At 45.8% G+C, this 16,877-nt stretch overlaps 1 protein-coding gene across 1 annotated transcript in view; it reads left to right on the forward strand.

Moving 5' to 3' along the window:
- The window catches only part of PFDN5 (prefoldin subunit 5), a 54,059-nt gene that overhangs the window by 22,745 nt on the left and 14,437 nt on the right, over positions 1–16,877 (forward strand). Inside the window, exon 2 of the mRNA XM_069230953.1 lies at positions 15,406–15,508. Within this exon, the coding sequence (XP_069087054.1) occupies positions 15,406–15,508 (103 nt within the window). The remainder of the gene's footprint in view (positions 1–15,405; positions 15,509–16,877) is intronic.

Genomic DNA, 16,877 nt, shown 5'->3' on the forward strand with positions numbered 1-16,877 from the left:
CGGTCCTTTCACCATGGACCTGTTTTCCACATGACTGGCTCACCAACTAGACCAATATTGCTGTGAAACCCAATCCCCACGCAGTGGTGACACTGGCGTTTCTCCAGGATTGGAGCATGGAAAAAAGGTACGGATTTCCCCCCTTTACCATGATCATGAGGCTATCTACCCAACTTCGGAGATAGAGGCTGGCCTTGGAAGTGGTAACCCCAATTTGGAGATCTAAAGTCTGGTTTCTAGTTCTGATGGCACTTTCTTGGGATCTTCCCCAAATTCCAGATCTTTTCCGGGGTCCCCACAGGAATCGTCACCACCTAGTAATAGAGGTTTCTCTCCATCTTATGGTGTGAAGGATTACAGGGAACGCTGGAAAATCCTTGGCATTTCAAGAAAAGCTGTATCCCTGCTTGCTAAGTCCTGGGCAGACAGTACGAACAAACAATATCTCTCTGCCTGGTCTAGACGGTTGGGTTGGTGTTGTCAAAGACAGCTGGATCCTGTGGGGGCAGAAGTTGTCCATATCCTAAATTTTCTGGCATTCTTGGCCTCCGAAGGTCTGGCCTTTAGATCCATTCATTCTGCTGTTTCGTGGGTCATGTTCCATTAGAAGGGCGTCCCGTGGGGGAACACCCTCTCATTTGCAAACTTCTTAGAGGTATCAGACTGTCTATTCCCCCGGGTCCCCAATACGCTACTCTTTGGGGCGTGAATAAAGTTCTGCACTTTTTCAAATCGAGGTCTGCGAACAAATACTTGTCAGAAAAGCAATTGTCAGCAAAACTGGCTACCTTTTTGTGTTTGGTGTCTTGTCGCAGAGTTTCGGATGTACGAGCATTGGACGTAACTGGTAGAGTATTTACTCCGGAAAGGGTAACATTCAGCATCTCTAGAAAAACAAAGTGCAACTCAAGGATTGTTTCTCATTTGATGTTCCCTTTTGTACCAAAGCTATATGAGAGAGGATCGCTGCCCTGTGGGGTACCGTCAGCTATTAACTGCCGTCACTAAACCTCACAAGGCAGTGTCCTCTTCCACTATTGCAAGGTGGATTAGATGGACCATGCAAGAGGCTGGAATTGACACTTCAGTGTTCAGGGCTCACTCGGTGAGCGGAGGGAGCAGCGTCCGGAGGGGATCTTGAAGGACAGTGCTGGCCGTGGGTTGGGGAGACCGCCTCATGAGGACTCATGGGAACTGTAGTTTTGCTCTTTTTTTTTTTGCTGTTTACTTATAACGTTATCAATGGCTGCTGGCTAATAAAGGAAGCGAAGGGAGAACAGCCTAATCCTCGCCTCCGTGTCCTTAATAGAATTGAAATTTTGCATTAAGATAGCTAGGAAAGTTTTCATTGACTACTGTTCTAGAATTAAACTAGCTCTGAAAGGAAAGAATTAATGGGATACTTGTACGTGCTCTTTCTCAAAGGAGCAGATTAACTTTTCCAGCCTCCGTAGGTGCTGCATGTTTGGCTACGTTGTCCTTCATTACTTATTTTTTTTTTTTTTTTTTTTTTTTTTTTTTTTTTTAAAACCCCTTCACTGCTATGCCTTTCCCCTCCGAGGTGCTGAGCCCTTTTTTGTTTATTTGTGTTGGTTCGTGCATACGACTCCAAACGTTTTTTTTCTAGATAAGGTGCCTATACCAAATTTGCCTCTACCCCCCACCCCCAAAAACATCCTGGGGCGTCTAAAGATACACCGGGTTTGTGGATTCCCATGGAGCGAATTGAGAAAATAGGCAAACATTTTGAGATCTAGATATATACACATGCAGTGAAATCCAATTGTTAATTTGGTAATAACAGATGTACTATTCTATACTCCTCCCCTCCACCCCCATTCAAGTCTACAGATTAAAAAAAAGGTACCTCACTTGTGTGTGCAGACCTAGTGTCCGTGACAAGGAAACAGCCCAAAACGCAACATGGAGGCAGCACATTTTTGCACCCAAAACTGACCCTCTTTTCCAAAAGTGGATTGCTCCAGTTTGTGGACCCTAGTTCGGCTGGCACCTAGGGCAATCTAGCCAACTTGTACATTTTAGAAAACTTGACACCTATAAGTATCCAGGGTGGGCTGACTTGCATGGCTCTCACCATGTTTAATTACCCAGAATCCCTTGCAAACCCCAGTCTTCCATCCACCCTGCATTTCCCCGCCCCCCAAAGTCTCATGATAAAAATAGTACCTCACTTATGTGACTGGGCCTATTGCCTGGACCAGAACAAATCAAACCTAAGTCAAGGCGGGTCCCTTTGCGAGAACTCCCCTTGATGTTAGTTTGATCATTTCCTATCTCGGGCACTAAACGCAGCCTCACAAATGGAGCAGCATTTTTATTGAGACAAGTGGGGAAACGCTGGGTGGTAGGAATATTGTGGTTTGATTCCGATTCTTGAGGAATATGGCACAGAAATGTAAGGAAAATGTGTGATTTTAGTCACAGGACATGGTTAGTAAGAACTTGTTGGGATCTACGAGAGGCACACCACCCTGTACTCCCCTGGGTGTCTAGATATTTGCATAAACTAGAGTTGGAAGTTTTTCCTTCGAGACAATGTACGTCCTGGCAGAGAGGGACCGAAAAGACAAATATTACGTCACAACCATCATTCCTCAAGTACACACACATACTGGTTGGATTTCGCACAAGGGCAAATGAAGGTTCAAAACATAAAATTTCATTAACGAAATTTCACAAAAATGAAATGCACTGTTAATGATTGAAAGGTAAAAAATCTGAACCAATGACTTGCAGCTCGTGAGCTGTAAAGCTGCAACAAGGCACAAGTCGCTTTACAGGCCATTCATATGTTTTTCATATGTCTAACACACAAGACCATTCACACTGCCAGACGTGGACCCAGCACCTTACAACATTCACAACAGACCACGCCATTCAAGTGCCCATCACTTTCATACACCATGACTGACAGCAATCACACCGACTGGCAGCTGACGGAGTGTGTGGACTGTTTTTTGGCTTAGCAGTGTGTGTAGTGACCAGTAGCAAGTCACTACTCTCACACCACCATCCCAGAGTCAGTCCATGCACACTGCCATCGTATTTTTGTTACCAAAAAGGAAAACACAAACCAATTGGAAGTAGATGAAAAACTATACTTATAAACACAGCAGCTCTAACACATCACACTAATGCCAACCGTGGCAGTTTACTTTTCTGTTAATGGTTGCTCCCAGTGTGTGGTACAGTTTTAAATATGTGGGTGCTCACAGCCCACGTTTACAAGGACAATTGGTGCAGTACATACGACTCGCCTTCCGCACACCTCTTCAGATACAGACTTGACATCCCCAACTGGGAAAGTTTTTTGTTTTTTGAGGGGGGGTGGGGGGGAGAGAGGAGAAATGCAATCGGGAAAATGGCGATCTTTTAATCTAGCTACGTTCTCCAATGCTCCGAATCTAGAAACTCTTGCCTGTTCCAGTATAACAATGGCTGCTTATCACAGACTGAACAAATGTCATCTTTGACTCTGGACAACAGTCCTTGAACACAACAAAAGCATTGAAGTCCCTAATTGGAATAAATGGATAGCCAACTTCTTATACCAAATGTAAGCCTTACGAACAGCAGTGAGAGGTTCCAACCTCTGATCTATTCTATCTACATCACCCATGTCCTAATTGTAGTCTAAAAATGCACCCAGGTTTGTGCACTTCAGCAACCTACTCCGAAACAATCACAGGTGAAGTACTTTCATTGTCGATGGTAATCGGCATGTAGACATCTCTCCTGTGTGAAAATTTCACGGCTAGAAGTTCATCACTACACAAGGCACTGCACTGTCCCCTCTTAAGATATTTTTTTTTTGTTTGTTATGTACAAACAAGCTCCTTTGTGTAAGATTTATGGCTAGAGCGGATTGTGCCCCACGCATCAGTTCCACTTTGAACAAGTTCCTCAACACACACCAGTGTAGAAGTAAGTTCCCTCACAATTTTCTTACTAACTCTGAGAGTGGACTGACAACCGGGGGGGGGTCAGTACTGGAATCCCTACCACTGTGCACCTTGAAATTATAGACCTATCTAATTCTGCTCTCAGAGAGCATATACATCATAATTCCATAATGTGCCTTGTTGCTAGGAATGTACTGCCTAAAAACCATACAGGCCTTGAACAGGACAAAAGACTCCACCACAGCTATTCCTTTCCCTGGAATAGAGATCTGAAAATCGATGTACAAAGTGGTCAAGAACAGGCTAAATCTTAAAAGGACAGTCCCCATCAGGGTGATCTTGTGGCAATGCTGATGGATAATCAACAAATGCAGAATCCAAAGAAGGAGCAAATACCGATCTCGACTCATGGTTGCAGGAGATATAGCCATTGCCATCAATGGACTAGTATACCAATATGAAGAAAGCCACTGCCCATCAAAAAAGTTAAACCCAAAAATGTCTTCAAGTCATCCAGATTTGTGGGAGTCCACCGGCTAGCTCTAGTGTGGGGTTTAACTCTGGCACTGTAGTCCCTCAAATACCTTTCATCATACAAATTAGTCTGGTCGACTATCTCATCCAAAAATACAGTTGCCCATAAACAACTGAAAGAAATTTATAGCCAAACTGTTTTCAGTATTCATTCTACGCTCTGCAACAACAGCAAAGGCAGACAACTGGGGCTGCACCAATTTTGGGGCAACCGATAGTTCAGCACTTCGATTGGGAATCATTTCAGCCCAATGCTGCAATCCAGATGCCTCTTGCTGCACTATCGGCACATCATTGTCCTCCTTTGAAACAGGCACTTCCTCCACACTGAGAGTGGCTTCATCATCCGGTGATTCCTCTCAGACAGAAAGAGTCTTTCTCATGATCATGGTTGGCAGAAGATTCGAAAAGCATACCACAACCTGCTGACGGTAATCCTGCGGCTAGCCATAATCCTTACTAATAAAAGTAGCTTGACAGATAAGTCACCAATAACTAACACTATGTAAAATAAGTAATACAAAGTGTAGCTTTACCACAATTACCTATATAGTAAAAAATTAAACCACTCACTTGCCTGAGGCAGCTAGACTCGCAAGCGCCTATTCTGCACAGACACAGCAAGCACCAAAGATATCCCATTAGAAAAGAAAAACAAAAGAAAATTACACACAGGACAACACAATACACATCATTCCCAAATGCAAACAGAATTTCACACACAATAAAACAGGTAAATATGGTGTTATTACACCATTTACAAAAACACATCTATGCAGGGAAATGATACTCATTTAGAGTAAACAGAACAAAAACTATCCTACCAAACACATGCAACTAACTCTGCAGATTTACCAGTGCAAGCGGAAGTCGCAGCAAAGGAAATCAAAAGCTTTGCACTAGAATAAAATGGAGAAATAAAACCTTACAATCATAAATGCTAATGATGACAATAAATAAAACCGTTAACATTATAAAACACCACCCAAATGCCAGCCACGCACATCGCCAGCAGCAAGCCAGTCAACACACAGTGCCTGCAAAATCCTTAGCCTCCACACACTGCCAGGGAAGCGCCATACCCACTCACCCCCTCCCATCACAATGCCGGGGAAGCACCAGTCACCCCGGCCCCCCCACACACACACTGCTGCCGGGGAAGCGCCTGTCACCCCTGTCTCTCCTCCCCACCCCCCCAACACATACATACACACACACACACATACTGCCGGGGAAGCGCCCCCCCCCCCCCCCCTCCCACACACACACACACACACACACACACACACACATACACTGCCCCATGTGTCTATTTTGAAATAAATGAAACCCACCCTGAGCCCAGAGAAGGACTTACTGTGTCCTTTCTCTAGACGTGCTGGAAGCCATTTGTCGGCTGCATTTGATGACATTGGCTCGCATACCATCAAATCACCGGGTGGTGCTGGGGGTGGCAGCGGAAGTGAATGAATCTTTACTTCAATTATAAATATACTCATCAAAGAATAAGACAATATAAATAGCACATTCGTTAAAACAAAAGGATCACAGTATAAAAATTCCCTCTTCGTGAATAAAAAATAAAATTCACAGCTGTACTCGATAAATGAGATGACTGATCTTCATAATAAAATCCCATAGTTCATCAATTTATTCGAATAAAGGGCACTCTTCAACAAGGAACAAACTGCCACAATATGATCATTTAGCAGTTGCAAATAAAGGCAGGTTGAAATTGGCAGAAACCCCTTGCTCTAAGAAGAGGCAACAAATACCCCGTTCTAAGGCAGTAGTTTGCAAACTTTTTAATGCTGATACAACTGTTAACTGCTCAGTGCTTCTCTTGGCCAGAACCTGGAAACACTAAAGCCCCCCCCCCCCCCCTCCCGTTTGAGGACCCCTGTTCTAGGGGGAATCATAGTACCCACAGCACAGCACCAGCGCTCTAGAGTCTGGGGTGAACAGTCATCACACAGCCAGGTATTAATAGGGGACAACTTGTATTGGCCTGGAGGGACACAAAGATTAGATTGAATAGCACCCAGCCAAAAACTCTTGAGAAGCGATCTCACCATGGATTTCTAACAAAGGAGAGGTGTGTTTCAGGACCCACATTGGTTTTCTGGAGCAATAGAGCTCTCATAGATGTATTTCCTAGGCCAGATTCTCTCTGCGCTCCTTGGCCTGCTGGAGGAATTGCTCCTTAACAAGCTTCCAATCACCTTTGGTTATTGGCTACAGACTATAAAACAAATTGGGTGCCCTAAGGATGGAGCAAGACTTCTCATGTCCTTGCTCACACCCAAGACAGTGTTCAATTATTTCTCTATTAAATGCAGTGTGCTCACCACTCCAGATGGTAAATCACAAAAGCTGCAGAGCAATTTTAGCGAGGTCTGACATAATCAAAACATAGAACATGTATGAAAAGGCTGGGGCTTGTGGGGCCCAAGACCAACAACCTTCTGCCAACTCAATTCTCTTCGCGTTGGATGACTTGGCAGTTATGGTATCCCCGGATAGCAGAGCCATATAGCAAAACTGAGAGGCATTTCATTTTGTATATCTGGAGGAGCGGTTAATCGGTTTACTACCCACCATTAATGCGAACCAAAAAAGAGATCGGCATGCTTGTTTAAAACTTGAGCAGTGATTTGGAGGGCATGGGATCCAGTTATTTTGCTGGTCAAAAGTGACCCCCAGGTAAGGAAGTGTGGCCACCCTTGTGATAACCCGTCCATTGAGTGTAATTGGTCTGAGCTTAGGGGACCACCTCCCACAGATATAAGATGTCTTTGAGATATTGACATCCGACTCCAGCTCACCCATGAATTCAGCAAACCTGTCAACCAATCCATTAAGCTTGCAAAAAATTAACACCTCATCATCTGCATACTATAGGGAAGGCACAAATGTGGATTTAACCCTAGCATTGACATCTAGGTGTAAGGCGCGAAGGAAGTTAATCAATGGTTGTGGCAGCCCAAGGCTCTCTAAAATACTCCAATGCTTTGCACGATTTACCCTGTCAAATGCGCAAATCAAGGTCATAAATGCAAGGTAAATCGCTCCCTTCTTCGCTACCACATATTTGCCCATTAGCAGATGTAAGTTCAAACATTGTTCTATTGTTCCCCAGCCCTCTCGAAAACCATACTGCGCCAAGCAAAGAACATTGTTAGCTTGTACCCACTCTTCAATGCATTGCACAATAATACGCCCCACAATTTTAACAGTGGAATCAAGTAAAGAAATTGTGTCGTGCCTACAGCCCTTTTTAAAAACAGGAATAATAACTGCAGATTTCCATGAGTTTGGAATGTCGGTTAATGCAGTGGCATTTACAACATTGGTCAACAAAGGGCCCCAGAGAGCGATGTTTCCCTTATAGAGGTCCATATGGACCCTACCGGAGCCTGGTGCTTTGTTTGAAGGACTGCCTGTTATAGCTAGACGAACTTCCTCAACTCCAAAAGTGATTACCAATGGGAATAGAGGAGAACCCTTAACCTCTTGGAAAAGCTTCTGCAACCAATGAATACATCTTTCTAAAGTGGACCACCCACGTGAGGGTGGTAATATTAGTTCCTATGTCATCGGGTGAGGCAAGGTAACTGGTTTACCATTAACTCTGTGCCAAAAGCCCCTTGCATTACCCAGCTTACAGGTACTCCGTAACTTCTTCCACAGCTGCTCCTTAAGAATTTGCTTCCTGTTTCCAACAGCGTCCTTATGGGCATCTCCAGCAATTTTAATTAGTTGCTGGTTCCTGTGCCTAACCCAAAGGGCAATTTGTAGGCGTCAGTGCTTAATTTGTAAATAAAAATGTGCCGGTGCCCAAAGCGCTCCTCTTAAACAGGCGGCTGCTGCAATTAAATGTGCAAACACGGAATATTGAGGCAGCGTAATCCTGAAGCCAGCTCGGGCCTATTCAATCTATTTACAGCCACTCCCTACCACTTCAGCTCACTCTTGCAGCTTTCTGCTTTCTCCCATTGTCACGCTTTTTAGTTTTCCTCTTCCTCCGGCTTTCCCATGTGTGTCTTTTGCCTGCAGTAACTGCTTGAGGCCGAAAAATAAGGGCCGGCCCTCAAAAATAAGTGCTGGTGCTCCGCACCAGAAACAACAAGCACAAATTAAGCACTGGTAGGCGCATATCAGCCACTCTGCAACTTCTATCAAACCAAACAACCGTGGGGCTCCAGATGGCCTGGAAAAATCAAGCATAATAGATTTTATGGTATAGTTTAGACTCCAAATATCAGCCAAAACATTGACCGAAGGGGCCTCGTTAGCTAACAATAAATTTAGAATGCATATTTAAATCTGATCTGACTAAAGTTTCCAGCACAGTGGAGATGGAAATATTTCACCATTTAAGCCTAAGGCCCTGGTCTTTAGGAATCAAGACTCCCACACTTGGGGCACCAGTTGGGGAGTGAGTAGCTGGTATTACCATCCTCACTTCAAAAGGGTTATAATCGTTATAGAACGATTCATGCACCTTCCCAGAACTAACCAGCATTTGCAATGCAATTGGTCGCGCATTTGTGAAAGTTGGCGTTCTTGGTGTTGAACATTGCATTTTTTAAGCTTTTTTTTTGTATGCAGGTGAGTGATGATATTTGCATAGTGCTGTTGCCCTTCATATGACCTTGTGGCACTGGAGAACCAGAGAATAGGAAATGGCTTATGGGGGAGGGGGAGGGAGACAAGTAATATGCCCGCTGAGGAAAAAAGTAAGTAATAACATTGAGGAAAAAGCACACACTCTTGGAGAGTGCTAGATTAAGTAAAGCATGTGAAATATAAGCAGGGAACAACATGGTTACGTTAACGCTTTTACCCTTGTAAAATGCTGGCTCAAAAACCTGCAACATTTACCATTCTAATGTGCACAAAGCAGGGAAAGCGTGCAGTATCACAGGCTGTTCCTAGGTGTCCCGTGGGACCACCTTTGGCCACATATGGGAGTGCACCCTGCAGTTTTGAATTCCACACATCCTCAGTGACGGTCAGGCACTGTGCTGTGAAATGAAGCGTGGCACCCGTTTTGTGAAACGTTTTTTACGCTGTGCATTCAGGTTATGAGGGAGGGGAGACAAGAGTACTATGCTGAATGAAAAAAAAAAAGTAAGACTGTTTTCTGGTGGAAATATGTATTCTTGTATAGCCCCAAAAAATCTTCCCAAAGTGATCCTCACAAGGTTTCACCATACCGTGAACAAAAAACACCTGCTGTGCCCAAAATATTACCACAGATAAACACTGTACATGGCATGTTAAGCATTCACGGTGGACTAGCGTTTCCAAGTAAAAAGACCCTCATTGCAACTTTTTAAAGCCATGGATTCTCTAAGAGCTGATACTAAAGTAGCTATTTACGTGTGCTAAAGTGGCATGAGAAAATTGGGTGGGGGAGGGGGTCCTCAGAGGGGCGTGGCTGATGTAATGAAGGCATGGCTCAAAAACATATCCGCTAAAAATCTGTCTATAGCATAATGTGCCGCCCGCTTGATATTTTGATGCTTCAGTTCTGCAATGATGAGACTGTGAAAGAACTGTAACACGTCTCTTTGGAGTTTCATCAAAGGTATGAAGGGTGGTACTGCTGCAGAGTTAAGATTTTTTTTTTTTCCACCCTGAGGGTGAGGGCAAACACTAAGAGCACCAAAGGGACCAGTCTCGGCACCTGCTTTTTAGAGCTGCCAATGCTGCACACCGGCAGGACCTGGCCCACTTAAAGCTCTGATAACAGGCCGTTTGCTGTAACATGGCTTTATCTGCTGCGCAATAAAAGTTTCATGTAAGGGGCGGGGGCTTACAATGTGCACGTGTGTAAAGAAATGGCTCCCTGTTGCAGTTACCCCCCACTTTTTGCCTGATACTGATGCTGACTTGACTGAGAAGTGTGCTGGGACCCTGCTAACCAGGCCCCAGCACCAGTGTTCCTTCACCTAAAATGTACCATTGTATCCACAATTGGCACACCCTGGCATTCAGATAAGTCCCTTGTAACTGGTACTTCTAGTACCAAGGGCCCTGATGCCAAGAAAGGTCTCTAAGGGCTGCAGCATGTCTTATGCCACCCTAGAGACCCCTCACTCAGCACAGACACACTGCTTACAAGCCTGTGTGTGCTAGTGAGAACAAAATGAGTAAGTCGACATGGCACTCCCCTCAGGGTGCCATGCCAGCCTCTCACTGCCTATGCAGTATAGGTAAGACACCCCTCTAGCAGGCCTTACAGCCCTAAGGCAGGGTGCACTATACCATAGGTGAGGGTACCAGTGCATGAGCACTGTGCCCCTACAGTGTCTAAGCAAAACCTTAGACATTGTAAGTGCAGGGTAGCCATAAGAGTATATGGTCTGGGAGTCTGTTTTACACGAACTCCACAGCACCATAATGGCTACACTGAAAACTGGGAAGTTTGGTATCAAACTTCTCAGCACAATAAATGCACACTGATGCCAGTGTACATTTTATTGTAAAATACACCACAGAGGGCACCTTAGAGGTGCCCCCTGAAACTTAACCGACTGTCTGTGTAGGCTGACTAGTTCCAGCAGCCTGCCACACCAGAGACATGTTGCTGGCCCCATGGGGAGAGTGCCTTTGTCACTCTGAGGCCAGTAACAAAGCCTGCACTGGGTGGAGATGCTAACACCTCCCCCAGGCAGGAGCTGTGACACCTGGCGGTGAGCCTCAAAGGCTCACCCCTTTGTCACAGCCCAGCAGGGCACTCCAGCTTAGTGGAGTTGCCCGCCCCCTCCGGCCACGGCCCCCACTTTTGGCGGCAAGGCTGGAGGGAACAAAGAAAGCAACAAGGAGGAGTCACTGGCCAGTCAGGACAGCCCCTAAGGTGTCCTGAGCTGAAGTGACTCTAACTTTTAGAAATCCTCCATCTTGCAGATGGAGGATTCCCCCAATAGGGTTAGGATTGTGACCCCCTCCCCTTGGGAGGAGGCACAAAGAGGGTGTACCCACCCTCAGGGCTAGTAGCCATTGGCTACTAACCCCCCAGACCTAAACACGCCCTTAAATTTAGTATTTAAGGGCTACCCTGAACCCTAGAAAATTAGATTCCTGCAACTACAAGAAGAAGGACTGCCTAGCTGAAAACCCCTGCAGCGGAAGACCAGAAGACGACAACTGCCTTGGCTCCAGAAACTCACCGGCCTGTCTCCTGCCTTCCAAAGATCCTGCTCCAGCGACGCCTTCCAAAGGGACCAGCGACCTCGACATCCTCTGAGGACTGCCCCTGCTTCGAAAAGACAAGAAACTCCCGAGGACAGCGGACCTGCTCCAAGAAAAGCTGCAACTTTGTTTCCAGCAGCTTTAAAGAACCCTGCAAGCTCCCCGCAAGAAGCGTGAGACTTGCAACACTGCACCCGGCGACCCCGACTCGGCTGGTGGAGATCCGACACCTCAGGAGGGACCCCAGGACTACTCTGATACTGTGAGTACCAAAACCTGTCCCCCCTGAGCCCCCACAGCGCCGCCTGCAGAGGGAATCCCGAGGCTTCCCCTGACCGCGACTCTTTGAATCCAAAGTCCCGACACCTGGGAGAGACCCTGCACCCGCAGCCCCCAGGACCTGAAGGACCGGACTTTCACTGGAGGAGTGACCCCCAGGAGTCCCTCTCCCTTGATCAAGTGGAGGTTTCCCCGAGGAACCCCCCCCCTTGCCTGCCTGCAGCGCTGAAGAGATCCCGAGATCTCCCATTGACTTCCATTACGAACCCGACGCTTGCTTCTACACTGCACCCGGCCGCCCCCGCGCCGCTGAGGGTGAAATTTCTGTGTGGGCTTGTGTCCCCCCCGGTGCCCTACAAAACCCCTCTGGTCTGCCCTCCGAAGACGCGGGTACTTACCTGCAAGCAGACCGGAACCGGGGCACCCCCTTCTCTCCATTCTAGCCTATGTGTTTTGGGCACCACTTTGAACTCTGCACCTGACCGGCCCTGAGCTGCTGGTGTGGTGACTTTGGGGTTGCTCTGAACCCCCAACGGTGGGCTACCTTGGACCAAGAACTGAACCCTGTAAGTGTCTTACTTACCTGGTAAAACTAACCAAAACTTACCTCCCCTAGGAACTGTGAAAATTGCACTAAGTGTCCACTTTTAAAACAGCTATTTGTCAACAACTTGAAAAGTATACATGCAATTTTGATGATTTGAAGTTCCTAAAGTACTTACCTGCAATACCTTTCGAATGAGATATTACATGTAGAATTTGAACCTGTGGTTCTTAAAATAAACTAAGAAAAGATATTTTTCTATACAAAAACCTATTGGCTGGATTTGTCTCTGAGTGTGTGTACCTCATTTATTGTCTATGTGTACGTACAACAAATGCTTAACACTACTCCTTGGATAAGCCTACTGCTCGACCACACTACCACAAAATAGAGCATTAGTATTATCTATTTTTACCACTATTTTACCTCTAAGGGGAACCCTTGGACTCTGTGCATGCTATTCCTTACTTTGAAATAGCACATACAGAGCCAACTTCCTACAACGTTTATTCTACTTTTTTGGGGTTGAGGTGCGTATATGTGATGAATGGCTTCTAACCCTGTGTGTAGTGTATAGGGCAGTCGTCGTAAATATGTCACTCAGTTGTGCCTGATGTTGATTATTCTGCACTCGCGTGCTGTTGTCCCGTGCATGTCCTGACTCACAAGAAAGGTTCCTGAAAACTGGGTTTCCAAAGCGGAAGTATGGAGAGCAGGCATGTGTGTCATGAAAACAGCTACTGGCCAAAGAGTGCAGGGAACCGGCTCTTCGACAGGGAGGATGGCAAGTGAGTTCGTGCTTCACATGCCAGGAACATGTGTCAACAGCAGACAAGGTGGGGATACCCTGTAAACAAGGTAAAGTTCACCTCATCCCTATTGAAAAACACACCAAACAGTGGTGCTTCTTTGTGGCCCCTGAACACCGCTTAGAACAAATAATAGGTGGAAAAGATACTCTGCAAACTTTAAAATAAATTGCCCATAGGGAGCTGGTAAGCCCTTGCCTCTCCTTGCAGAACAGAACCCCTGTGCACTGCGACTCTTACAGCTACCAAGGCTTGTTTGCTTCTGATTTAGGAGACCTTGAGGCTCAGTATAGCACAGGCCCCAGCACTTCCTACTGCAAAGCACAACCTCCTCTCTGCTGCTCCAGTGACGTGGGGCTCCTCTCCAGGTGTGATGAATGGGCCTAACTGCAAATTAGTGAGCCTGCTGCCAAAGGGTTGCCTGTGGGGGCTGTGACTTCTTCTGTTGGCACTCCCCACTGCTGAGGGTCACCTCAGACTCCCCTCCAAGGGGCGAGTCCCCTGTGCCTTGCTGGTTCATTTCAGCCTTGCAACTCTTCTTTTGCTCCTCTTGCATTTGCCAATGCTTTTTGGTGGTTCTCCTGCACCACTGACCATCTGCGACCCGACAACTGACGTGGGACACCATCTGCACCGCTCCAAGGACTTCTCTTCAGCTCCTGGGCTCCACAGCTGGTCTTCTCTCATCGTCAAAGTGGTTCTGCATCCACAGTGTGTAGTGGCTCCTACCGCAACTGGACACTCCATTGTGGACTGGACTGTGTCCCCTTCTTTTGCAGGCTTTCTGCTACTAGAATCCATCTTTGCTTGCTTCTTGTCTAGTCTTGTTCTTGTACAGTCCTTTTTCCAAACCCTCCTATTAGTCCTTGGGAAAACCAAGTACTTACCTCTGCACTTCTGGTTGCCGGGGGTCACTCAGGTACTAGCCTATTGGGATTCCTAGTTCTTCCAGCTCCCCTCTAACAACTCCTCATCCTTGGGTGGGGGACTGTGTCTCGCATTCCCCTTCCTAAGTATATGGTATGTCCCTCCCATAGGGCCCTTGCTATTTTTACTAAGTATTGCCAGTGCTTGTTGTTTCTATGCTATTTACCGATTGCTGGTGTGTATAGAATTAGGGGGTCATTACAACCCTGGTGGTCCAAGACCGCCAGGGCTGTTATGACTGAAGCACCGCCAACAGGCTGGCGGTGCTTCCCAGCTCATTACGACCGCGGCGGAAGAGCCGCGGTCGCACCACCGGGGGCCGGTGGTTTCCCGCCACAATGGCCCCGGCGGTAGTAATCTGCCAGGGCAGCGCTGCTAGCAGCGCTGCCCAGGGGATTGCGAGTCCCCCCTACCGCCAGCCTTTTCCTGGCGGTTTGAACCGGCAGGAAAAGGCTGGCGGTACGGGGAGTCGCGGGCCCCCTGACAGGGCCCTGTGCAGCTTTTCACTGTCTGCTATGTTTCTGCCCGCCGGCCCAGCGGGGATCTCAAAATGGCCACGGCGGGTGTGCGGCTGCATTGGCGGCCGCCCGGCTGTCCGATCTTGGCAGATGGCTTCAGCCGCCCGCCAAGGTCGTAATGAGGGCCTAAGTGTGTACTTACATCCAGTTGAGGGAAATGCCTATAGGTATTCTAGTGTTGTGTTACTATAACAAAGTATCTTTATTTTTGTAACACTGTATGGTTCTTTCATGTGTGATGAGTTGCTGTGTGACTGTAGTGGTAATGCATAAGCTTAGCATGTCTCCTAAATAAGTTTTGGCTGCTCATCCACAGCTGCCTCGAGAGATCCCTGGCTTCTTAGACACTGCCTACACTTTACTAATAGGGGATCCCTGGATCTGGTATAAGGTATTATGTCTTATGTGTGCTGCATACATGAGAGAGGCAAACCGAGGAAGGGGTGTAAAGACAAGCACTTTGATGTCTCAGATAGTCTGGGAGTAAAGAGATGGTAGCAGTAGATGTTAAACGTTTGTTGTTGTTTGGTACAGTGACACTGGCCCCCTATCTGTAAGGTTGAAAATGAGTAGTGGCAAACATCTGTCCAGTGATCTCATTGTGATCAAAAACCTTCCTTCTTGGGATACATCTGGTACACTTTTTTTCTGATTGTCTTTTATTTCAATAGGAAGTGGAATTCCTTTCTTCATCTATTGCCCAACTGAAGGTGGTCCAGACGAAGTATGTGGAAGCCAAGGATTGTCTTAACGTTCTCACTCCAAGCAACGAAGGCAAGTGTTTGGGGAACCTGATAAATGGTGGTGTTGGCCTTGCATGAGATACAGAATATGGATGTAGTATATTGAAACATATTTCAGTATATTTTGGGAGATTGAGGATTTGTAAGCTGGGGTTTCATGTGTGCTGGTGGTGCTTGAACAACAACAAAGACAAACTCTGAGAGAAGGTGTTTGGGGGGTGACGTAGTAGTATGCATTCGGGCACCACAGAAGTAATCTTTGTCTACAATGTTGCAAAAGATTTGTATGAAATGGAGTAGTTTTATATCAAGTGGCATTCGATCAAAGCATCTACACCAAATAAGAACGTTACTTATTCTTTACTGTATTATGGATAAGGTAGTTATGTTGGAGACTGTGTCCTTTGTAAAGTTTTTTTTTTTTTTTTTTTTTTTTGATACATTTTGCATATGAACAGATTTGGACAGCACTTTGCATTGTACTCTGCTAAGTTTTGGCATGCCTTAAAAAAAAAAAAAAAACATGTGAAAAAAGCATTGATTTCCATAGCAAATTTTACTGAAAGATATAGAGAAAAACACTGAACGGATTTACACCAACTTGCATGAAGAAGAATTATACCTGTAGTTTAGGCATATTAAATTTAAATCTTTTAAGTATGTGATTTCATCTCCTGGGTTGCCCAAGAAGACTCCAAACCAGTTTCCGACCTCACTGAAAATCCAAGTGCCCACTTTGGTCTCAAGAAAATAGCCTCTGAACATTTGACTCTGCAGCGCACATCCCGTACTGCAGGGCTCACATTTAGGCCAAAAACAATAAGTCCTCTTGTACATCTTTACTTAGGGTCTGATTACTCACCAATTAGTTTCCCTCACTGACATGCTCCAAAAAAACTCTTTACCACATAGTGTGCACCCACAGCTACTCAGACTAAGCATACAAGAAAAGCTAGAAAGATGATTGTTATTGCCTTCTATTTCTCTGTCAAAAGAGAACTGGAAATGACCTGTTCCAGGGACTCTTCATATTATTCTGTGCTACACCTTTGATTAGATGTTTTCCACCCCTTCGAGGTATGTAAATGTGAAACTAGTTTTGAAGCCTCTAACAAATGGTTTGCTGGAAGATGAGGCAACCTAAAAAGGGAATGATGCAAATTGGGATGCTTATGGTGAAAGTCATTACCTGCAGAGGATAAGATATTTGTTTAACAAGACTTAGGAAATTCTATAATGATGCCATAATGTAAGCTGATCAATGAACCCGACATTTCCAATATCTATGAGAAACTGACCAACCCAGATAATTATACAGTCCCTTTCATCCTGGATATTAAACCTTGACCTGTAGCTACACAAATATAGTTCTTCTGGGTGCTCACTAAGTTATTAGGGTG

Source organism: Pleurodeles waltl, chromosome 4_2 (assembly GCF_031143425.1).
Source record: "Pleurodeles waltl isolate 20211129_DDA chromosome 4_2, aPleWal1.hap1.20221129, whole genome shotgun sequence".
Classification (NCBI taxonomy): Eukaryota; Metazoa; Chordata; class Amphibia; order Caudata; family Salamandridae; genus Pleurodeles; species Pleurodeles waltl.